General features: G+C 41.7%; 1 protein-coding gene and 1 pseudogene across 1 annotated transcript; one reads left to right on the plus strand and one right to left on the minus strand.

Annotated features, from left to right (window-relative positions):
- Nucleotides 1-1478: 1478 nt before the first annotated feature.
- Nucleotides 1479-1876, minus strand: LOC134386616 (large ribosomal subunit protein eL32-like; annotated as a pseudogene).
- A 16427-nt stretch (nt 1877-18303) lies between these two features.
- SLC10A4 (solute carrier family 10 member 4) lies at nt 18304-23211 on the plus strand. The gene is made up of 3 exons (XM_063107277.1): nt 18304-18893; nt 19648-19858; nt 22699-23211. Exons 1-3 carry the CDS (start codon nt 18304-18306, stop codon nt 23209-23211), a joined length of 1314 nt encoding a protein of 437 aa, XP_062963347.1.
- The last annotated feature ends 876 nt before the right edge of the window (nt 23212-24087 follow it).

Raw genomic sequence — 24087 nt, forward strand, 5'->3', positions numbered from 1 at the left:
ATGTCAATCCTCCCTCAGAGGTTCTGATTCAGTAGATTCGATGCTGGGTCCAGGTGTCTACATCTTAAACACCACAGGGATTCTGAGAAAGGGGATTTGTGGATCACTCTTTTATAAAATGGGCTTTTAAAAACGTTGGGAAAATACAGGAAAATGGTCAGGGCCCCTCAGATGTTCAGAATCTTGCCAAGCATCTGATGTAAATATGCATGTGCACCCAAGTGTCCCTTGGTTATTGTCTAGTGTAATTGTGCATTTGCACCCAGGTGTACTGGGATATGGACTTAAGTATAAAGGACTAACGGCTCTGACACATGGTGCTTCTCAGGACATTCTGGGAGGCCACTAAGGCAGCTGTTCCTAGCTCTGAATAAAGCCTAATAATTTTTTACCCATGACTCCCAGGACCTTTTCCTATTGCCTAGCTCATAGACTTGCGTGTGAAGGGTTTGTGACCCAGTCTGTACAATGGGCTCAAGGGGTCTGTGAGCCCTAGCCCTAGCTTTACAAGAATATGCTAATAATACGAGCTAACACCGACTAAGTATTTGCTATGAGCGAGGCATTGCGCTAATTCCTTCCCCTGCATTATCTTACTTAATCCACACACAGCTCATCCAGTTACAGATGAGGAAAACAGGCTGAGAAGCCAGCTGAAACTTGTGAGTGGGGAATCCTGGCTTTAAAAACAAAGGTCTCTGGCTTCCAAGCCCATGTTCTTTCATTGGGTGAGGGATACTTTTAACTCTTTAAATTACTTATAGGATTCTCTAATACTTTCTACTCAAAGTGTGGTCCACAGACCTGTAGCATCAGCATCTTCTGGGACTTGATAGGAATATAGACACTCAGGCCTCACCCAGGCCCGTTGAATCAGAATCTACATTTTAACAAGCTACCCAGGTGATGTCTATACACATTAAGGTTTGAGAAGCACCGTTCTAACATATTTTACTTACTTATTTTGTATCAGGTTGTTTCTGCTGCTTATAACAAAATACCTGAAACTGGATCATTTATAAGAAAGTGAAATTTATTGCTTACAGTTTTGGAGGCTGGGAAGTACAAAGTCCAGGAAAAACATCTGGTGAGGGCCTTTTCTTGGCGGTGGCTCTACGGTGAGGTAGGGTATCACAGGGCAAGAATGATGGAGCAGAGAGAGAGCCAACTCCTCACTCTTCCTTTTAAAGCCCTCAGAACCATGCCTTGACAACCATTAAGCCATCAACTTATTAGTGCATTTTCTAGGGCATGGTCCTTACAATCTAATCACCTCTTCAAGGACCCACCTTTCAATTACCATAATAGGATTTCCCACCCTCTTAACACTATCACAGGGGGGACCAAATCTCCAACACACTAAACCTTGGGGGGGACACAATTCAATCCATAATACATTTTTTTTGTTTTGAGGAAAGTGCCAGATGGCAGTTTTTACCATTTTATTTAAACACAAATAAAATGTGCACATGAGCTGTCTATTCATTTTCTTTGCTGTGCAGCCTGGCATTGGAATTGGTGACTCTGATGGCCAGCTGGGCTGCTCTTTCAATGATGGCTTTGTGGTTCTTGGAGGAAACACTGTGAGCAATGTCAGCACAGTAAGACTTGTTGCACATCAGCAGCACTTCCAGCTCCTTGACATTGTGAACCAGGAAGTTCTGGAAGCCACTAGGCAGCATGTGCTTTGAATTCTTGTTGCTCCATAACCAGTGTTGGGCATCAAGATCTGGTCCTTGAATCTTCTCCTCACTCTGTTGTCAGTGCTTCTGGGTTTCGGCCAGTTACATTTAATTTTGACCTATTGGTGCTGGATGAACTTCTTGGTCCTCTTTTTGACAATCTTGGGCTTCACAAGATGTCTAAGCGTGGCCATGATACCAACTTGTAGATAGCGGCCCCCTCTGCAGCTAGCACCACGGAAGAGCCCATAATACACATATACCCCATTTCACTCAGAAATAAATTAGTGTGGTTTCCTATTACATATATTATAAAAATTCCTTATATCTTGAAAGTGATTCATATTGTTTATGAGCTTTAATTCATCTGTTCAACTAGATTTAGCTGAAGTCATTTTATTATTTCTCACCCAGACTATTCCAATGATCTCCTATTTGGTTCATCTGCCTCCAATTCACCTTTGAATCCATTGCAAACAATTTTTTAAAGCAGTAGAACACATCACTGAAACAACATTTTGGTGAAAGACCATTGATAGTAAAATAAAAGTGCGGCTGCTCTGGTTGAAGTATGTGTGAGGTGGGGAAGGGAGGAGGGGCCAGAGCTCTGTCTTAGCTCCCCCAGAAACCCCGAGACACACTCCTTGAGCCACCAGTTATATGTGGGGCACAGATGACCGTCCTTGCTCTACCAGTTCTCAACCATGGCACTGTGACACTTTCATGAGCAGTTATGCAGTGTATTGCAAATAATTTAGTAATAATTGGAGTGCCAAAGTGTGTGATAGATTTACTTTAAAATAACTTGGAGTGGATTCAATTCATGCTCTCACCTGCATTTCATTGTGCTTTCTTGAGGATGAAAAGCCCAATGTAGTTACACATGGGAAAATGGGAAGATGTTAACATGGACGTCATGGGGGGAAAGGGCGAGAGTCATGGATCTAGGCTGGCTTCCATGTTGCTGCCGGGGAGAGCTCCCTTAAAACCATCACTCTCTTTGCTTATAAATTGAACCCTCACAGCCTACAGCATTCAGACCTGTCTGCTCACCCCTGCGTATCTCTCTCAACGCTTGCCATTCCTCCACCAACCCCTCCAGGACTCCGGTCCCCTCAAACCTGAACAGAGCCGACCTTCCATGAGTATGTGTCTTCCCAGGTGCTTCACAAAGTGCTGTGCCTCTGCCTGGAAACTTCCATTGACTTTCCACTCCATCCCCGCCCCCGATTGCTTTGCATGATGCAAAATCCACTTTGAACAGGGTTAAGTGAATGGATGGATGGATAAAGGAATGCAATAGAGGAAAGGGGGATAGAGAGAAGGAGATGGGCAGAGAAACAGAGAAACACAAGTATGCAAAGAATAGAAAAACTGGCCAGCCACACACAAAAAAAGAGAAGCAGAGAGACACGTGGATTCCTGACCATTGATACCTGGCTCGGATCTCTCCCGGGGCCCAGCTGTTCTCCTTGACTTTGGGCCCTTTGATGCTCTTTGATAGCCTCATGTTGGGCTCTATCTCATCCCTTCACATTTGTCTGTGAGTTGCTCAAGGGTAGAGATCTTGTCTTACTCATCTTTGTGTCCTCAGGGCCTGCAACACTGAGGACAACAGGACAAGAATTATTTCTTCCTTTCTTACTGGAGCAAACCAAAGAAAGCTACCTTATGTTTTAGGGGTTTTAGATCCCTCTTTCTTTCATTTGCTCAAGGTGAAACTTGAAAATACTCCTTTGAGTAAAAATAAAATACAACGTGTTCCTAAGGGCCCTAACTTACCACAGAGATTTTTCAAGTTCTAGTTTTTCTGTAGTAATAAGAACTATTTATGTTGGTTCTCTAAAGAAGCAGCAGTACATTATCATCCCAATCATTTTCCATTTGCGTGAGATACACATCAGGAATTTCCTTCATGCCAAACCCAGCAGTGCACAGAGCCAGGCTTTTTAAAAAGTAATTCATTAGCTTGGAAATAGGAAGTGACAAGAGGTAATTGATCTATTTCAATTCGCTCTCTTAGGAGATAGCTTTTATTTCTTTGCCCCATGGCCCCTTTCGATTTAGTGTATGCATTTTCCAGAAAATTCTTTTTCAATTCAATAAGAAACAAATTTTAGACTACTTTAAATCACAAATGTAGACCTCTCAGTCTTGATCTCTACTTTCCTATTATAGTTAAATACAGAAATCAGGCAATACCAATGTCTCCTGTCTTGCCAGTGCTTTCGTCTCAGCATTCTATTCAACCTTCTTTATTCTCTGCTTTCCCCTCCCCCACTAAGATTTTAATTTTGTTAAAATGTTTTTACTGCAGCTGTGACTCAAGCAGCTCTGCTAGCTGCAGAAACACAAGGTCATTTAATATTCCAACCCACAGCCCAGACAGTTTCACATCGGGTCATTTGGAGCAGAGCTGTTGAGACTGCTTTATGTGACAATGATTGGCAACACCCTGCTGTCAAAAAACAGACAGCATAAAAAACAGCTAGTGTGCTCTCAGCATCAGTTCTGCTTTCAATAACAGGCCACAAATCGGAGCCAATTTAACAGAAGTGAATGTGGTCATCAGGTGACAATATAACACTGAAGCCACACTCTTGATTCCCTCTATGTTGGTTGGATAAGACACTTCCATTCATTAATCCATCCATCCATTCACTAAACTATATTCAAAGTGGGCCTGTTTCAGGACAGGCACCATGCACAGGCAATGCTTAGGACCCCAAACAGTGTGAGCACAGCTCCCGCTACTAACATACTATACCTGCAGTCTCTTGGAGAAGGTAGACTTCAAAAAAACATTTACAGGTAGTCTGGAAAACCAAAGAAGATAGCACCTAACACCAACAGGGAAAACAAAGGGGAGTTAAAAGGGCTCACAGAGGAAGTGAAATTTGAAGTAAATTTTAAGGGATGAACTGGATATTTACAGATGAAAAAAAAAGAGTGGATACATTTCCTGCCAAGGAAATACATATGCAAAGACTGATGATGCTGGGTCATTAACTAAAGCAGAGAGGAGACTCAGGGCTAGAAGGCACATAATGGATTCTGCTTTGGGAGTCAGTGGCTATAGTTCAAAGCTAAAGCCAGGTGAGTTGATGAAAGCACCCGAGAACGTGCACAGTGAGAAGAAAAAGAGCCCATGACTGAATGCAAGGACAACGACATTTACGGATATGACTGAAGAAAAGGGACACACGAGGGAGTCTGAAAAGGAGTGTAGAAGGAGTGAAAAAGGGAATTGTCAGTCAATAGAAGGTACCTGTTTTCAAAGAAATTGTCTTCATTTTTTCATCTTTCATACCTGACATTCATTCAGATATCTGTCAAATCATTTTAGATACTATCCAGTTTAATTTTATCTTAGAAATATGAAAAGTACAGCCAAAAATTATATAATTTGTATAATTCGGATATTCTGTTTATCTTTTTATTTTCACTTTTACTATGATGTGTCTAGGTATGGATTTATTTCTAAAATGTATTTCTTCTCAGGACTCATTAGGCTTCCTGAATCTGTATTCATGTCTTTCTTCAAGTCTGGAAAATTCTTAACTATTATATTTTAAAATATTATGTTTTGCACATTTATTCCTCCCAGAATGCCTATTAGTTGCATGTTTTTCATTCTGTCCTACATGTCTCAAAATTTATCATGTTTTTACTCTCCTCATCTCTCTGTGCTCTCTTCTGGGTAGTTCCTCAAATCTATTTTCCAGTTCACAAATTCTCTCCTTGGCCACATTTAACTTGTGACTGGGAATTTAGTTTCAAGGATTCTATTTATCATTTCTAGAAGTTTTATATCTTCTAAAAAATAATTGTTTCTCAAATCACCCTGGTCTTTTGGAGCTATATTCTTTTACTTTTTTTTAAAAAAAATGTCTTTAATTATCTATTTATTTTCTTTATTCTTGTCTGTAGTCAAAACATCTCTTTATTGAGGAGTTTGGTAATCTAATTCAGCTATTTGTATGTTTGCTGGCATTTGCTCATGATGAGTTAGCTTCTCATGCTTGTTATCATTTATGGGGAACTATGAGGTTTGGGTTTAGGGTATGTCCCTCCAGAGAGGTTCAGTTTTATTTCTACCAGGCACCTTAGGGTTTGGCCATTCTGAGATCATGTGTAGTACTAATTTCTCACTTTGGGAGCTCCAAGGCCACACTAGTACAGTGTTATAAACTCTAACCTCAAACCTGTGCAAAGACAGGCCTATACAGTGGTGTTCTGGGAAACGTTTAACAACCAGCTCTCTGGAGAAAACACCTTGATTTGTAGCAATTGTCAATTTCTGTATAGTAAATATTCACATAAGTACTGATTTCAAGTAGCTAACTTAAAGTTACTGAAAGAGGGTTGGGAAGAAATGTGTACTTTCAGCTCTTATAATCCACTACAAACCAGCTCCAGCACAATACTGGACTTATATTGAAAACTTCTCAGATAAGACTTTTTTTTTCCCCCTGACGCAGAAAACTGGGCCAAAACACAATGAAAAGCGATAAAACTGTCATCTCTCTGTGCTAGTGGATAGATTCCCCCCCCCCCGTTAGACTTTTACTAAAGGTGTAATTTTTTCAGAGTCCCTGGTTTACATGGATCAGTCCCAGCTCTCCACCTGACAGAAGCCCAGGGCTCCATCTCTTGTCCCCATATGGCCAGTAAAGGGTAAGCCCCTTGGAAACTGAGCCCACCTGCTTACCCTTTAGTTTTCAGTTTTCTCTGGTTTTGGTTCTAGGGGATTTCTATGATTCTATTGTGGACTATGCTTGCCTTTAAAGGGATGTTGGTTATGTTTTATTTAGCATATCTGGATATTTTCTGTAAAAGAAGGGTTTTCGGGTTACTGAATCAGCAATATTACCAGAAAGTGGAGGTGCAACAGCTGCCATAGCTTGACTGCTGATTTATGTCCCTTCCCAGTTCTTTCCTCCAGGCTTCAGAACTGCAGTTCATTTGCATATCAGACTCCACAGGGACGTTGCAAACATCCTATCCTCAACCGTCTAAAACCTGCGTCTCAAATGCGTTCCTTTCCTGATGCTCTCTGTCCCAGTTAAGTCGTGACCATCCACCCAGTCTTCTGAATTAGAGCCTAATTTTGCATTGCGCTCTCTCTCTCCTTTAGCACACATGTATCTTCTCTCAATCTCTCCTACTTCTCTAGTGTAAGCTGCCATTGTTTTCCATTGTCATTGTCATAATAACCTCCTAGCCTGACCCCCTGGCTGTTCTTTATGCCTGTTCCTATCCATTACCCAAGGCTTGTGGACCTGTCTTTCTGAGCCTTGAATTTGCATATGTCATTTCCCTTTATAGAAAACTTAGCTGCTGTCAGCAAAACTAAAATCACAGCTCTTTACATGACAATAAAGGCCTGAAATAATTTGCCCCCACTACCCACTTTTCCACAGCTTGTTTCCTGTCCTTGCCACTTTGCCTATACTCTGTCCCCCCATGAAGGTAATGATTCCACGAATTTGCTCAAGCTGTTTCCCCTTCCCTGGAATGTCCTTTGTCATCTTTCACATGTTGAAATCTAGTACTCACTGGTTAAGGATGCTTGGACTCCATGGCCAGAATTCATCACTTCCATCCCTACCTGGACATGAATGTATGAAGTTCATCACAGTGTGCTTTATATCGCAGTTAGTTGTATGCTTAGAGCAGCAAGGTCCTTGAGAACATGGAACATGCCTTATATATGTTTCATGTTCTCTGTCAGTCCACTGTGTCTGTCAGTCCACTGTGTCTGTCAGTCCACTGTGTCTGTCAGTCCACTGTGTCTGTCATCCCACTGTCTAGCACAACTTTGGGAGATTAATATTCAGTTGTGAGTTGAGTTTTTATAAAACTGTATTACAAAAAAAACTCTGAAATTTTAGGAATCCATGTCTATTAATTGCGGACAACTCTAAAAGGTCTAGAGTAATAGAACAGAATATATTTATAGATATACATATGTTTTATATATATATATATATATATATATATACACACATATATCTAATTCCAAAATATTCCAAATGCCTGACTTTGGGGGGAAAGTCATTTACATTTGGCCAGCTTTAAAGAGAGAACCTGAGCAAGTATGATAAAAATGCTAGAGCCAACTTTTAACCCCCCCATATCGAGCCCCCACTGAGTCTCTCTTCAAATCACTAAGCATGATTTTGCATAAGTGAGTGGGGGGAGCAGTGACCTCTGTCCTATCCCCAATCAATACTCTAGACAGAGTAGGGCAGTGGGTGGCAATGAGAGGTGGCAGGCGGCAGCAGCCGTGGGTAGTAATCCTCAGAACTACCATTGGCAAGACAATCAGTACTGGGTGTAAGAAAACATGAATGAAATACAAAAGTATTAACAGACCACTGTCTTTTCTTAGGATCATATGAAACCACAATTCTTTACAATTCTACCAACACAAATGAGTGACAAGAGGTTGTTTCTATGATTTGCTTCTCATATAATGAGCAAGAAGTTTTACATTATTCCAAGAGAAATCTACCTTAAAAGAATGTTTCAAAATAACACTTCTTAAATTCAAAAATGTTACTGCTTTTCCTACTTCGTATGAAGTGACAGAAAACAAAACAATCCAACTCCAAACCAATTAGTGGAATCTAATTTTAATAACACTCCTTTTTCTTTTATCTCATTTTTGCTACTTATCGTGTTGTCTGGTGACTGGACAAGGGGTAATATCTCAGTACTGAGCCTAGAAAAATATCACTGGAGTTTTTTTATGTTTTGATCAAATGAATTCTCAGTTCAATATCCTGCTAGAGCTTTTTAGATATTTTTTTCTTCTCAGTTTATTAGATGACAAATGCCTCCCGATACAAGATTTTCTGCTGCACAAAGATAGTTATGTAAAGTCCCAGGAAAGTCTTCCATGCATCAAAAGCAAGTTGAAATGTTAGGTTAAAGAACAGGTGAAAATAAGGATAGGACTGATTAAAGAGCAGAAGATTAGTAGAGAAAAGAGAAAGAAAACAGTCTTCTCATGTAAAGCAAACCCTTGTTGTGAAATCATTAAAGAGGTGTGTAGGAAGTTTAGGGCCCCTCTGGTACAGACTTAGAGATAACAGGAAAGGAGGACCTGGATTAAATCAGATCTTAATTGATGCCTTTTTGGTAAGGACTAGGAAGTGTACAATTGAATCACATGATTCCAGAGCCGGTGAGATGGGACTTTTACAAAGCTGACTGCTATATGAGATCTGACATGTTATCAGAGCAAACAGGACAGGCTGGGGAAAGCCGTGGGAGGACACGAGGAATTGCAACCCCCCAAAATGTATCAGAAGGTCTGGAAGCAACAGCTACACATGAACCAACATTGCAGTAATCCCAGACAAACCAAGGTAATCTCAACACAGGAGCTGAGTTAGTTATAAGGCACAAAAAAGCAATACACAGCTACCTGTTGGCTCTACTGTATTTAGTAATGTAAGATCATCTCTAGGTATGGAAAGGTGGTCAAACCTGATGACAGATTTAGCTGTTAGCAATTGCTCATTTTGTGTAACAACTTCATGTAGCCCATTCTTCCCTGGCCACATGAGTTTGCCACTACAGTCCAGGAATATGGGTTACCCTGAAACTGACGAAATAATAGCCTTAACTCCCAAACACAACCTGTAAAATTACAGGATACCTAATTCCCAATTTCTTACCACTTGGTGGAAATGGTCTTATTTTCAGGGACTCCTTTGGTTGCAACTTGAACTAGCTTGGCTAAAAGGGTAAGATTTAATAGCTCACATAACCAAGAAGTGAGGAGTGTTGTTGGAGAGGACCAGAAAAGGGTCTTAGCGTTGCCTGCACTTTCTTTCTTCACCTCTGATCTGCTTTATCTTGGCTTTTACTCTTGGCAGTATTTCCTCAGACTGAGTGATTTCATAAAATCATCGTAGTAGCAGTTTCTGAGCTCACAACTTCCTAACTTCTTAGCTAGGGAGGAAAGGGCTCCTCCCCATGGTTCTCATTAATACACACCCACACCCACCCCCCCCCCCCCACACACACACACCCCACACACACAGAGGGAAGGATCCTAATTAGTCTGGGTTGGATCACTTCCTACCCACCCCCTCAGTCAGTCACTGGGACCAGGGTGTTGGTTCCTGGAGTCACATTGTACGTCATATGCACAATTTAACGTTCACAAATTCAACTATGAGAATTAAAAGGGGAAAAGCCAAGAGAGAGATGGTTGATCTGCATGGGTGATGCTGCTGGCTACTGAGGACAGTCAGTCCAAGCTGGGAGATACGGATTTGTGGTTCCCAAGGTCAGTCTCAGCTCCCAGTGCTTGTCATGGCCTGAGCATCTGGAACAAAGGTCAAGAGAGTCATTTCAGAGAATGTGGCCCCTGAAGGCAAGCCGGCCACTTCACCTGGCATTTGGCTGTTCCCATACTGGGAGAAGAATGTCACAGTGACCTTCATGAGAAAAGATTTTTCTGTTGTTATAGGTGTTGAAAGGATTCTCAAGGGCAATTTTACCTATAAATGAGTTTTTCCCCACAAGCTGACATTAAAATCTAAGCCCTGCTTAGGATTACCCCAAATTCTATTAAGATGGGCTCAGGGTAGGTTTGGGGGCCCATCCCTCAACCAGTCACTGACAACTCAGAACTGCGATCCTTTAGGAAGGGAGCGTCTTCCATTTGAACTTTACCGTAAGAGTTGTTGGAGGTGCAGTCAGTCCCCTGGGAGAGCAGGGGAGAAGCACTGGGAGGAAAACAATTGAGATCCGCTACATTGGACTGATGACAGGGACCTGAGGTGTCCTGCAAGAGGTTTGAGTGTCTGTCACTGTCCTCCTCCATTTTGACATTCTTGGGGTCTACTTCCCTTCTCTGTTCCTTCCTGTGGCCCCCTTCATGTCTTCTTGGCCCCCTGCAGAGCCATGGCCACTTCTGTTATTGACCAATTTACATTCACTCATTCTCAAAATACTGCCCACTGCCGTGCTTGTGTGTCTCACTGTCTTCCTCCCGCTCGTATTAAGCTGTGATTCAGCCACAAAACATTTAACCCTGATACTGCAGAAACAGGCCAAGCTTCCTCAGGGGGCGAGGTAGGGCCTCAACAAGTGTGTGCATCTCCTCTCTGACCATCTAGTATGTTCCCTGCAACTCAGGGTTTGTTTCTGAACTGCGTGGAGACCTTAGCCCCAGCAGGCTACCACTCCACTTCAGTTTTCTAAATTTCATCTGTCTCCAGGTAAGATTACCAGATGAAATATTTGGGATATCTTCATACTAAAAACTGTATTTGTTGTTTATCCGAAATTCAAATGTAGCTGGGCATCTGTATTTTTACTTGCTACATCTGGCAACTCTGCCAGTGAGGCTTCCATAAATATGACGTCTGCCTGGCTGGTCCACCAGGCCACCCAGAGCAGGTTTTAACATTCCCGAATTCACCATGAGTACACAATCCATGCCCTCACTGACATACAGGATTCAGACTTTCATGCCAACTGTATAAATGTAATATTGTGGATTATTAAGTGTTTTAAGTGTGGCTTAATTTGGGGGCACAGAAAATAGTCCCTGGTTATATCTATCATTAAGCAGTTATTAAAGTGTAATTAATGTTATTAGAAATTGACATTTATTCTGTAAAATAGACTTAATTATATTAATCAAGTGTAATCACCAGGCCATGTTGTTTTGAGATACAAACCAGCCAAGAGCAATATTCCAGCCAACTCTCCTGTTTGACAGATCTTTACTAAAAGAAAGCCTTCCATGGGCTAGTTGGTTAGCTCACTTGGTTAGAACATGGTGCCGATAACACCAAGGTCAAGGGTTTAGATCCCTGTATTGGCCAGCCACAAAAGAAAAAAAAAAAAAAGCCTTCCAGCTTTCTTTCAACAAAAATGGCCAACATGACTGTAATTCAAGCTGCTTCAACGAACTTAGAAAACTTACCTATTTTACTACTTAAAACCCACTATATAATCAATATACTTGTTTGATTATTACAAACAGTTATTTTGAGGGATGCTGTGTATTGGATGTCCCCCCACAACTCATTAAAGCTTGATCCCTAGTGTAACAGTGTTAAAAGTAAAAGGGTGGGAAATCAGACAATGGCACTGTTGAAAGGTGGGACCTTTAGGAGGTGATTGGACCCTGATGACTATGCCTTCAAAATGGATTAATCCATTTGTAGAGTAATGGGTTAATGGTTTAGTGGGTTGTCACAGGAGTGGCACTCGTGGCTTTATAAGAACAGGTGCATGTTAAAGAGCTCTTGCCATTCTCGCCATGTGATTGCCTGTGTCACCATGGGACCCTGTAGAGAGTTCCCACCCAGTAGAAGACCCTCACCAGACGTATTCCCTGGACCACAGACTTCCCAACTTCCAAAACTGTAAGAAATAAATTTTCTTTCTTTATAAATTACCCAGTTTCAGGTATTCTGTGATAAGCAACAGAAAATGGACCAATACTAGGCAGTGGTGGTGGTGTAGAAGTGTTGGAGTGAGCAGGACTGAAGCCACGTTGGGACCTAGTAACTGCCCTGGCTGTAAAAAAAAAAAAAAAAAAAAAAAAAGACAGTTTTTTTCTTAGCATGCATTTCTCTGAGTTCCCTCTTTTCCCATGGTTATTTGATATTTTGAATCTTGGTTACAGGGCAAGATGACATTATTTACGTAAATATGAAGTTGTTTTCCAGTAAGTCTGGAGTTGCAGATTTGCCACGAAGACATGTACTACCCAGACCCTGAGAAACCAAGGAAGGCATCAATAGAGCTTAGCTGATTCCACCCCAAAACAGGACTCCAAGATCACATCAAGGATGAGAACAGAAGCCAGAAGGGGCCTTGGCGAGAACTTGCACCTGGCTCCTTACACGTCCCCGTCCCTTCTGCTTTTCACTTCACACACTCCAACCCTCAATCTTCTCTTTAAAAACCCCTTCCATAAATCTGAGTCTTTGAGATGGTTTTATTCTGGCCATCTCCTTCAGGTTTACCCGAGATATGAGTTAGCCTAACATCGCTCCTCAGGTCACTGGTATTCCTGAATAAAGCTGGCTTTCATTGTCACCAACATTTGACTTTTGGGTTGTTTGTTTTTATTTGAAGCAGGCAGCCAGACTCGAGTTGGGTAAGAAGATTTTGTTAAGCCTAAGCCAGGAGCTGAGTGCCCTGGGTTCTGTAACAGATTTAGGCGAGCCAAGCCAAGGTTTTTGTTTGGGGCAGGCAGCCAGACTTGGGTTCGGTAACAGAGTAAGATAAAGAGAATATAAGAATGCAAAAATCATCCATCATCCAATATACTTTGACATGTATGAAGGTACTTCAAAAAGTTCATGGGAAGATTCATATTACCTTTTAGTTCTATTTTCCCATGAACTTTTTGAAGTACTCTCCCATTTGTCCTATCTTTTTGAATGTAATATACAAGTACTTTTAAAGAAACTGGGGCCAAAACTGTACATAACTTGCTTTTTTCACAGCAGAATACATTATGAAACTTTCTAACAGTTTCACAGTATTCCATCATATGAATAAGGAGTAATGTACTCAACCAATTGCATATTGTTGGATCTTTAGGTTGTTTCTTATTTTTTTCTATTATCACAGTCATTTTACATTTGTGCATAAATTGTAAGTCAGATGATTTCTGTAAATAGGCAAAAGACACAATAGACAGTATTTTCTATTATGGAATTTTAATAAGTTCTGCTTCACTAGTTAACTAAACACAAAATCGGAAACTTAAAAAGATTAAATTGACAAAGATTCTCAATTGACAAAGATTCTCAAAGTAGCAACACAATGCTGGAGTCACGATGGAAGAAGCACTCTAACTGCTCTGATGGTGTTGGGGTACTTGGTACAACTTCTGTGAGCACCTGTAACAGCAACCAAAATTCCTTTGGCAAATCCCTTGCCCAAATGGGAGTCCACGTGTCTTGAGTGCAGATGGGACCACCCCCAAGCCCGAGTGAGGGCGTTCCATCCACCTGTGGCCACAGTGACTGGTTCAGGGATGGCACAGTTCCCTTGCCTCGGCCAAATTAATCTCAGGATTTTTATGGGAACTATTGGGAAGTAGGTACTCCTCTTCCCATGGTTGGTTCTAAGCTGATAGGATAGATCTGGAATTGTTGGAACCCCCTACGGAGAAAGTATACATGAAAATGAAGACCACGCAGAGGAAAGCAGAGGTAAGGGATGGAGAGACACAGAGTCCTCACTTTAACCCTGGGATCCAGCCATGCATGGACAGTTTTCATTTCCATGAATCAATAAATTCCCCTTTTGGCTTAAATCAATTTGAGTTAGAATCTGGCACTTCACTTGAGATAATAATAATTTTTAAAAATGCCCAGGAGCAGAATTTTATTATCCAAATGCTTTTCCCAGAAATTATACCAACTATCCCTCTGTTGTCAAAGGTGTTTACGTGCCTCTTGCATTCCACCTCCAGCACTAGGTCTTGCTATTTTGAGAGTCTTTGTCATTTTGTTTCATATTTGGTGTTGTCTTAACTACTAGTGAAGTAGAACTTGTTCTATTTAATAGTAGAAAATACTTTGCTGTAAATTGTCTTTTGTCTATTTTTCTCTATCAATCTATTGCCCTATAAATTGATTATAGTGATTCACCCTTTGATACTGGTGGTATGTATTTTTCCTCTGGATTTCATACTTTAAAAAATTACATTTATATTTCGATGAATATAAAATATGTTTATGGCAGGTATTTGGAAAACACAGTAGAGAAGAAAATAAAAATTATTTTAAATACTATCACTCAGATATAATATACATTGGGGAAGTTCCCTCTAAATTTCTATATATACATAATATATGTAATATGTTTGCTAGAATATAAGTGTATGTACGTGTTTGTAACTTTTTAACTTTTTGTCACTTAAGATTATATCACAGGAATTTCCCCCTTGTCATTAAATGTTCTTCTAAATGTGTCCTGGACCCTCTCAGGAACGAAAAAAGCCATGGGCCCACTTCCCAGAAAAAACAAAAAAAAGAAACACATAGAAAAGTTGAAACATCATTTCAAGAGGTTCTCAAGTTCATCCATGAACTCCAGATTAAGCACTCTTGGGGTAAAACATGATATTTAGTGTCTGCATAGCAGTCTCCTGTACTAACTCTCTAATTTATTTTACCCCATAACATTGGGTTTAGGAGTACAGGCTTTGGAATCTACAAGCTTGGGTTCAAATTGTGGCTTTACCCCTACTCTGGGGTACCCTGACAAGCTTCTCACCTTGTTAAGCCTATAGTAAGGATTAAATGAGACCATTCATGTGAAGGCTTAGAAAATTGTCCGGTCCATAGTAAGTGCTCAATGTTGCTCTCATTTTATATACATATATATGTATATATACTTTTGGAGGGGGTGGGGGTGGCTGGCTACTAACAGGGACCCTGGACCTTGGTGTGATCAGCACCGTGTTCTCACCAACTGAGCTAACTGGCCAGCCCTCATGTGTTTTTGTTTTTGTTTTTGTTTTAATTCCCTAATGGTTTCCTTAGGATAAACACCTAGAAATAGAATTACCGGGTCAAAGGAGATGCACATTCTTAGGGCTATTGTCATTTGCTACCAAGTGTTCTTCTGGAGAGGACGTACCATTAGCTGGATGAGAGAATGCCAAGTTGATTCTATCCTTGCCACCACAACATAATATCACGTATTTGAATCTTTTCCAGTACTGAAAAAATGGTATCTAATTTCTTTGATTTAATTTCTTTGGTTACTAGTGAGTGTGAATATTTGTATGAGTATGTTGGCTATTTGTATTCCTTTTTGTGATCCTGTGTCCATTCATATCATTTGCCTTTTTTCCTATTGTGTTGTTTGTTCTTATTAATATGTAAAACCGTTTAATAAATTAATAATATTAGCTCTTGGTTTTATATATGCTGCAGATATTTTTTCTAATTTTGTAACTTACTTTATATTTTTTTAAATGATGTTTTTACTATACCAAAGTTTAAAGTTTTTGTGTTGCCATATCTAGTGCTTCCCATTAAGATTTCTTCTTTTACTTTTTTTTTGCTTAGAAAGATTTTCCCTATCCAAAGATGAGATAAATACTTGCCAATATTTTTCTCCAGTATTTGTTTCATTATTATTATTTGTTAACCCTTTAATTTACCTGGAATTAGTTTTGGTGTATGCTGTGTGACAAGGCTATAAATTTATTTCCCCCCAAATAGCTCGCATGTTTTCCGAGTACTATGTTGTTGTCTCTCCCTTCTACATATTTTCTTTGCTCTGGTAGGCCAGACCCTCCTGGTGGCAGCAAGAGTAACTGTGAGGCAATGGAGGAAGTGAAATGACACAAGCCAGTTCACCAGTGTCATCACATCTGGAGAACAAGCTCTGTTTCCTAATCCTGGAGGTTTCTCCCACATAGTGAGGGAGATCAGAAAGAAGAGAGGAGGCAAGAACACCTGCTTCCTTTACACTGACAAAAGTCACATCAGCAGGAGTGACAACAAGTCTGTAGGTCCTAAGAAGACCCCAAGATCGCAGGTGTAGCACTGTCCTGATGATTTACAATCCCAGCCCATCTCTTTCTGTTTTTGCTCCTTGCCCATTGCACAAATCGTCTCCCAAGTCCCGCCCCAAGCCCCGAGAGGAGCTGGTTGGATGAGTAGGTCTGCCTCTAATTACAGCTTATTTAATTTGATTGTGGATTTTAATATCATTAACACGAGGAAGGCTTCTGAGACAAACAGGAGCCGTGCCTGCACAGTCGGGCTTCAGCTGGATCCTCTGCCATTTGTGTCGTTGGCTTATCTCAGCCTGTGGTTTCAAGAATGTAAAGGCTCAGCCTTGCCGGTCCTTATCTTGTCTGTTTCTCCACGTGTCTCCCCTGGATGTGCTCGTGTAACATTTCGGTACCATGTTACATTGTACATCTGAATATCTTTCTTTTACCTACAAAGGCCTAAATAAAAACTTAGAATATTTTTGGTCACAACCCACTTCCTTCAAATCTCTATAGACATTACTGCATTGTTTTCTGGGGTTTAGTGTTTTGGAAAAGTGTAAGGGTACATTATTTTCCTTAATGCTGGCAGGAGCTCTGCCCTCATGGAATTTATCGTCTAATGGAGAAGAAATAAATTATTTGTGATTTAGAGTGTAATATGCTGTGAATTTAGTCTTATTATTCAGATTTTCTGTCATTTTCATGAGATTTGGGGAGGAGGAAATACAAACACCTGGGCTCAGTCCAACCCTGGGCAATGAAGAGGTAGGGAAAGGTTTCCCAGAAGAAGAAGTTGCTCTATCTTGGCTCCATAGGAGAGTAACCCTGGGCTAAGACTGAGCCTTGATTTCAGCCTAAAAATTCCAATGTTGGCTTTCACAACTCAACTGGTTATCACATTATGGTCACTCCAGAGAGCTAGATGCCTCTCAAGAGGCACAACCTGGTACACAGAGAAGTTTTCTTCTTTTCTACGTGCATCCAGTGACTGACAAAGTTGAGTCTTCATTCCTAAGAACTCTGAATTTGATTTGCTTGGGGATAAACCTGTCTGAAGCAGGGAATCGCAGCACTTTATTTCTTCTTAGTCCTTTAATCCTAATGCCAGGGCTTTACTCATAACACTTCATAAATCTGAAGCCACTGAAATAATCCTCTCCCCACCTGCCAATAACTTCTTAAACACATATTTTTCGCAGACTTTTCTCAGCCGAGCTTTCCACCGCACTCTTTAACGCCCATCACGGTGCAGTTTCAGCCAGGTCCTCGTGGGTCAGGTTGATGAGGCTAAGACTTCCCTGTGCCTCAGATTCTTCTTTTGTAAAAATCAAGCTTATAAAAATAGTATCAATCTCACAGCTTTGCTGTGAGAATCAAACGAAATAATACGCACGCACTTGCCCAGTACCTGGCTCAAAAACCGCTGCTATTGTACTATCTTCTACTTTAAGGCTGCCCGTACCAATCGTAAGAGAATTGTTTGCAAATTCAATCCAGATATTGTGTCATGCCACCAGAGACTGCTCGTATTAAGTCAGGCATCCCCTTGGTGCGTAGGGTTGCAGGCCATTTGGGCAGTTTACTGTATCTGGGTTTATGTGCATGCCCCGATAAGCTTATTTTCTCCCTGCTTTATGTGTCTGGGTCTCCAGATTTCATTATCAAAGAGGCAGAGCCCGTGAGAGAGCTCCTGGGCAGCCAGGCGCGGTTTTTCCTCTTCGCTTCCTTTGTCAGGTCTTTGTTCCGCCCCTGGCTACACTCTAACAGCACCACTCACTGGGGATGACGAGGGGGGGACCGGGCGGCGGGGCGGGGCCTGCGGGGCTCGGGGCCGGCGCGGCGACCCGGCGCGGCGATTGGGCTCGGCCTGGGGGGCTGCACTTTCTTAAGTGGCAGCCGGCGAGCGGCGGCAGAGGGGAGCCGAGGACCTGCCCGCGCGCCCGACGCCTCCCGGGACGTCAGCGGCGCGCAGCCGGGGCTGGGCACCGAGCCACGCTGGGCGGCTGCGGACCGACGGACGGACGGACAGACGGACGGACGAACGGACGGCGGCGGCGACAGCACACGCGGCGGGAGGGGCCGGACCCGCCGCCTCCCGCCGACAGCGCCATGGACGGCCCCGACAACGCATCCCTGCCCTTCGCCCCGTCCTCGCTGCTGCCGGACAACTACACCCTGTCACCCAATGCCAGCAGCGCGAGCCCCAGCGCGGACTTCGCCCCGGCCCCGGCCTCCAGCGCCAGCCCCGGGCTCAGTCTCGGGCCGGGTCCGAGCGTCCCCTTCAGCACCAGCCCCGCGCCGACCCCGGGGCCGACGACCAGCAGCTTCGCCGGCGGCACGGCCAGCCCGGGTCCGTCCCTGTTCCCTGGGCTCTGGGCCGTGCACGGGCCCCCGTTCTGGGACACGCCGCTGAACCACGGGCTGAACGTGTTCGTGGGCGCCGCCCTGTGCATCACCATGCTGGGCCTGGGCTGCACCGTGGACGTGAGCCACTTCGGGGCGCAGCTCCGCCGGCCCCTGGGCGCGCTGCTGGCCGCGCTCTGCCAGTTCGGCTTCCTGCCGCTGCTCGCCTTCCTGCTGGCCCTCGCCTTCAAGCTGGACGAGGTGGCCGCCGTGGCCGTGCTCCTGTGTGGCTGCTGTCCCGGCGGAAATCTCTCCAATCTCATGTCCCTGCTGGTGGACGGCGACATGAACCTCAGGTACGGATCTGTCTCATCCTTGGGCACCTTCCTCACCCCAGACAACCGCGCTCACAGCCGTGGGTTCGAGGCGGAGGGGAGAGGAGGCCGAGTAGAGGTGGTTGGAGTGAGGCACGGAGGCGGCAAGAAGAAAGGGGACGAAGATGCTGACGCCCGGGATCTAGAAGCCAAGACAGATGTGAAGAGGTGGTGTTGCAGGGGGCACCAGCTAGACGGCGACGGGGCTGCTCTGGGGCCCTGGGATGTCACCCACAGCGCCGCCCGTCAGCTCCCACGTCCTCCCTTGAGTGCTGGGCCGTCAGCACAGGGCTTTGGCAGCTGGAAGACAAAGAGAAGGGGGGAGTCTGAAGCTAGGACTCACCAGAAATATTGGCTCGATAAAGAAAGAACCCTCATATTCAGTGCGGTATAGTTGAGTTCAATCCAACAAGTAGCATTCAGCAGCTTTACCAGGTCTAACTTTGCAGGGTGCTTGGGAAGATTAAAAGAAAAACACTCCTTGCCCTCAGAACCATCCAGACTCAATAGGCTTCATAAAGGCCAGGGCAGCAGTCCTGAGACTTTTTCCCTGCCTCGGGTTCATGTTTCCACTGGTCTTAGACGTGCTGCTGTCTTGACACTCCCCTCGGATGAAGTAGGGTCTCCCCAGACTTGCAGTCTCTCCCTCTCCCCTTTCCACAACATGCAAGCAAAAAGTTGTCTGGCTCTTTGGCCCAATGCCCATTCTGACTTCTGCTCGTTCCCTTTTCTGCAGCATCATCATGACCATCTCCTCCACGCTTCTGGCCCTGGTCTTGATGCCCCTGTGCCTGTGGATCTACAGCCGGGCTTGGATCAACACCCCTCTGGTGCAGTTACTGCCCCTCGGGGCCGTGACCCTGACTCTCTGCAGCACTCTCATCCCTATCGCCTTGGGCGTCTTCATTCGCTACAAATACAACCGGGTGGCTGACTACATTGTGAAGGTAATGTCCCTCTTCCCTTTATGTTCTAGCTTAGAGAGTCCTTGGTCTGTGACCTCCCGCTCAAATCCTGGCAAGTTTGGGAAAGGGAAAAGGAAGAAAAGGACCTGGCAGTGCTTACACGGATAAAAGTTTATGCAGAAAAGATAACTTCCATCTTTTATATAAAATCCCTAGAATGATAGTTTTAATTAAGAGGTTACTTAATTAAAAACAGTATAAGAGAACTCTCAGTACTCCTGGGGAGGAAACAGGTCATGGGGGGAACAGATGACAGAGCAGTTAATTGGCAACATTTTCCACTAACTGTACACTACTTAAAATCAAAGCAGATTAAATTATTATTTTAGATTTTGTGCAGTGTTTTTAAAATGCAGTCCTGTATTATCAAAAGTGGAGCTTTAATTCTGAAAAACCATTTGGTAGTTTCCCTTAAAAATATTTTATTAATTTTTAAAAATAAGTTAACAATCACAAGGTTAAAAGTAATTGAAAAGTTACATTGTGGCAATATAATAGATTACATAAAATCTTGGCTTTAAAGAACCAAATAAAATTGAGTCCTGGATATATAATGTAAACTATATTGCTGTTATTAAATTTATGTGTTTCTTTTTCCTTCTCTGTTGTAGGCTTTTACATAGCTTCTAAAGCTAATGAAAAGATGGGGGATTTATGCAATATTTCCAATATTGCTTTATTGATTTTTTTAAAAAAAACTCTTCTGTAGCAGTAGAGTTCTAATAGTTGACCGAGAAAAAAAATTAAATATTTGTAAATTAAGCTCCTTTGAAAACTCAAAAATAGTCGTGAAAAAAAAGTAAATCATGGAACAAGATGCTCATTTTAGGAAGTTAGTCAAATCAAACACATAACTAATTACTGTAAAAGGATCAGGCAAATTCCTTTAAATAAATGAAAAATAAAAAGAGCCATTCCAGTGTTTCAGTTATGTAGATGTAAGAAGACATAATCTTTGTGTTTTACCTATGTTAATTTATTTTCTAAAGTAATTTGATTATACAGAGGGGCCAACTTTTATTAGTATGAAAAATAGAGGGTTCTTTTCTATACATATATCCAACCTTGAATAAAAGAAATCCTGTTTCATAATAAACATGTATATGCAAATGTAATATATATGTACATGTAAATATACATATATTTATACATATTATATATAATATACCCATAGATAATCTTGAGATGCATTAAAAACTTAAGTTTAATCATTAAGCTAATGCTGTTAATGCAATGACATTTACTGTAAAACCTTAAGAATTCTAAGAGAAAGTCAATCAAATGAGTTATATTCACAATAAAACCAGAAGCAATATTTTTAAATAATAGGCAATTCATTAAGATTGTCTACCTTTGAATTTAAGGTGAACTATCCCTATTCTTTAAGTAGCTCACTATTAAGTTATGATTTATATATTTGTTATACTTTTGCAAACAGTTTGAAATGAGCAATGTTAATGCTCACTCAGATGATTTAAAATACTTCAAAGGAACTTTGGAGCCAATATTTTCAAAATGAAGAATCAGATTTCCTTTCAATGTGACACACTTTGAAACTTAATATAATAAAGTTTTTATTTATAATAGTTTGGTTTCTGCCAACTGTACATTTGTGGTATGTGTACCTTATATAATAATTATTTCAGCATCCTCTAGGGTAGAATTTTGTACCATCCCAGATAAATTTTAAATAATTTTTTAAGAGTATAAAGTATATGCTGATCCTACAGATTACAGAAGGGAACCAGATATCCAGGGAACCAGAAGCAACACAAGCTGTTCCCTCTTGATCTCTATTCTCCCTCACCCCTCCATTTTAAAAAAATGAGTTAACTACAAATCTGAAAGAGAACTAGAAAAGGAATTTTTAGGTTTCCACCTTACTATTTACACAGCCTGATTTGCTTGGACGAGTGAAATGTACCAGTCAGAACATCAAGATGACACATTTCATAAGTCAGTTGTACTATCTCTAAAATCCATCTATTGTCATAATTCCTAAGCATCATTAGAGAGTTACAGATGGCAGGTTTCTCATGAGCAAGTGAAAGAGGGGGAAGTTGCAAAATTGCAAATTCCTTACATCTTACATTGTTTTCTCTTACATTATCCAAGAGCTGGTAATTATTGCAGTGTAGTTAACAATCCTCTGCAATAATGAGGTATTTTGAAGGATAAAAACATCACACACTAAATTTCATAAATTTTGATAGGCTTTTTTCTCACATATAAAATGAGAACTAATTTCTTATTGAAAACATGGGGTTCAGGGAAAGCAAGTATCTACTGATGGAATGTCTATCCATCAGACCATACCTGGGATATTGCGCTCCATGTTAACTGCTCCTTTTTTAAGAGGCACATTTACAAAATTAAACTCATGCCCAGAACAGTCAGGACATCAGACAGAATTATATGATGCAGGTTGAAGGTCTGGGGACAATCTGCCTGGAGGAAAGTAGCCTTCTCCCGATAACTGGTTTTTAAACTTCTGAAGAGCTGTTTTTTTTTTCAGAAGGAGTAGACTGGTCTATGTTGCTCCTGAGCGCCTCTCCAAGTCAATGACTAGAGGTTATAGAAGGCAAATTGTCACTCAGTATGAGGACAGGCCTCCAAACAATTAGAGCTGTCTGACAAGGATCTGGATGCCTCCTGAAGAGGTGACCTACCCATCTTCAGAAATATGCTGTCAAAGATCTCCATTTTGTGTGGGAGGTCAGACTAGATGAGTGTCTTCATCCAAGAGCCTAGGATTCTCTTTCCTGTATCCCTCTGCAACTCTCTCATTGCTGATGGTTTGTCTGTCCATTTTCTATTACTAGGTTTCTCTGTGGTCTCTGCTAGTGACTCTGGTGGTCCTTTTCATAATGACGGGCACTATGTTAGGACCTGAACTGCTGGCAAGTATCCCTGCAGCTGTTTACGTGGTAGCGGTTTTTATGCCTTTGGCAGGCTACGCCTCAGGCTATGGCTTAGCTACTCTCTTCCGTCTTCCACCCAACTGCAAGAGGACTGTATGTCTGGAAACAGGCAGTCAGAATGTGCAGCTCTGTACTGCCATTCTAAAACTGGCCTTTCCACCACGATTCATAGGAAGCATGTACATGTTTCCCTTGCTTTATGCCCTTTTCCAGTCTGCGGAAGCGGGGATTTTTGTTTTAATATATAAAATGTATGGAAGTGAAATACTGCACAAACGAGATCCTCTAGATGAAGATGAAGATACAGATATTTCTTATAAGAAACTAAAAGAAGAAGAAATGGCAGACACTTCCTATGGCACCGTGAAAGCAGATAATTTAATAGTGATGGAAACCACCCAGACTTCTCTCTAAACGTGGAGATACACAGGAGCTTCTATCATTCTGAAATATTACTTCATATTTATGGCCTGTGGTAGTGCACATGGTTTACATAAAGGATAACAATTAGTTTGCATTATCATACATGTAACAATTAGGATCTTCACATTGTAAGGTTGCATTGGTGTATTAACCAAGTGTTTTCACAAATTACAGATCAACATCATAATATAACTTGCACCTGGGCCAGCTCAAGTAACTCCTGAACTAGTTAAATGTGCTTTTTAGTTTTCATTGTAACCAATTTCTACATATGATTGTTTCAAATATAGAAACTAGTAGAAAACAGGGTATTGGAAATGTAGAATTTTGGTGCGTTATCTTATAAGAGTAAAAAACAATCTATCTTTGTAAAGCATAATTGACTTTAACGTAATTGTTAAAAAAAAAAGTGTGCTTGCTCAACTTGTAAAGGGACAATGTTGAACTTTGACCTGTATTCAGAAAAAATCCAAAACAGGTCAATTAATCAATGAATATAGTAATTTATTGTCAAACCAGTATCAAATCAGAGAAGAATTACATGAATGTATTTGATTTCTTGATCTGATATCTACTTATTTACAATGAACAACCAACATCCTTTTAGTCGACAGGACATTTTCTTTTCAATTTGGTCTTTTGCATTTATGTAAACACATCCCAAATCAATTTATCTTTTAGAAGGATGATTTAGTTAGGAAATCTTGTAGAACTACTGTCCACCCCGGAGAAGAGCAAAGCAGTGTCTCCTGGTCACCACTGGGTGGTGGGAGGACGTGCCCCAGGGGAGAAACAATTAGCCTAGACGTAGATGTCCCAGAGCCCTTCCCCGTACACTCACTGAAAGGGCCCGGTGGGTAGACTTCT

The sequence above is a fragment of the Cynocephalus volans genome, chromosome 9 (assembly GCF_027409185.1).
Source record: "Cynocephalus volans isolate mCynVol1 chromosome 9, mCynVol1.pri, whole genome shotgun sequence".
Classification (NCBI taxonomy): domain Eukaryota; kingdom Metazoa; phylum Chordata; class Mammalia; order Dermoptera; family Cynocephalidae; genus Cynocephalus; species Cynocephalus volans.

Coding starts and splice junctions, on each gene's coding strand:
- SLC10A4 (XM_063107277.1), top strand. CDS start 18,304: ATGGACGGCCCCGACAACGCATCCCTGCCCTTCGCCCCGTCCTCGCTG. Junction 18,894..19,647: donor GACGGCGACATGAACCTCAG/GTACGGATCTGT, acceptor CCTTTTCTGCAG/CATCATCATGACCATCTCCT. Junction 19,859..22,698: donor TGGCTGACTACATTGTGAAG/GTAATGTCCCTC, acceptor TTCTATTACTAG/GTTTCTCTGTGGTCTCTGCT.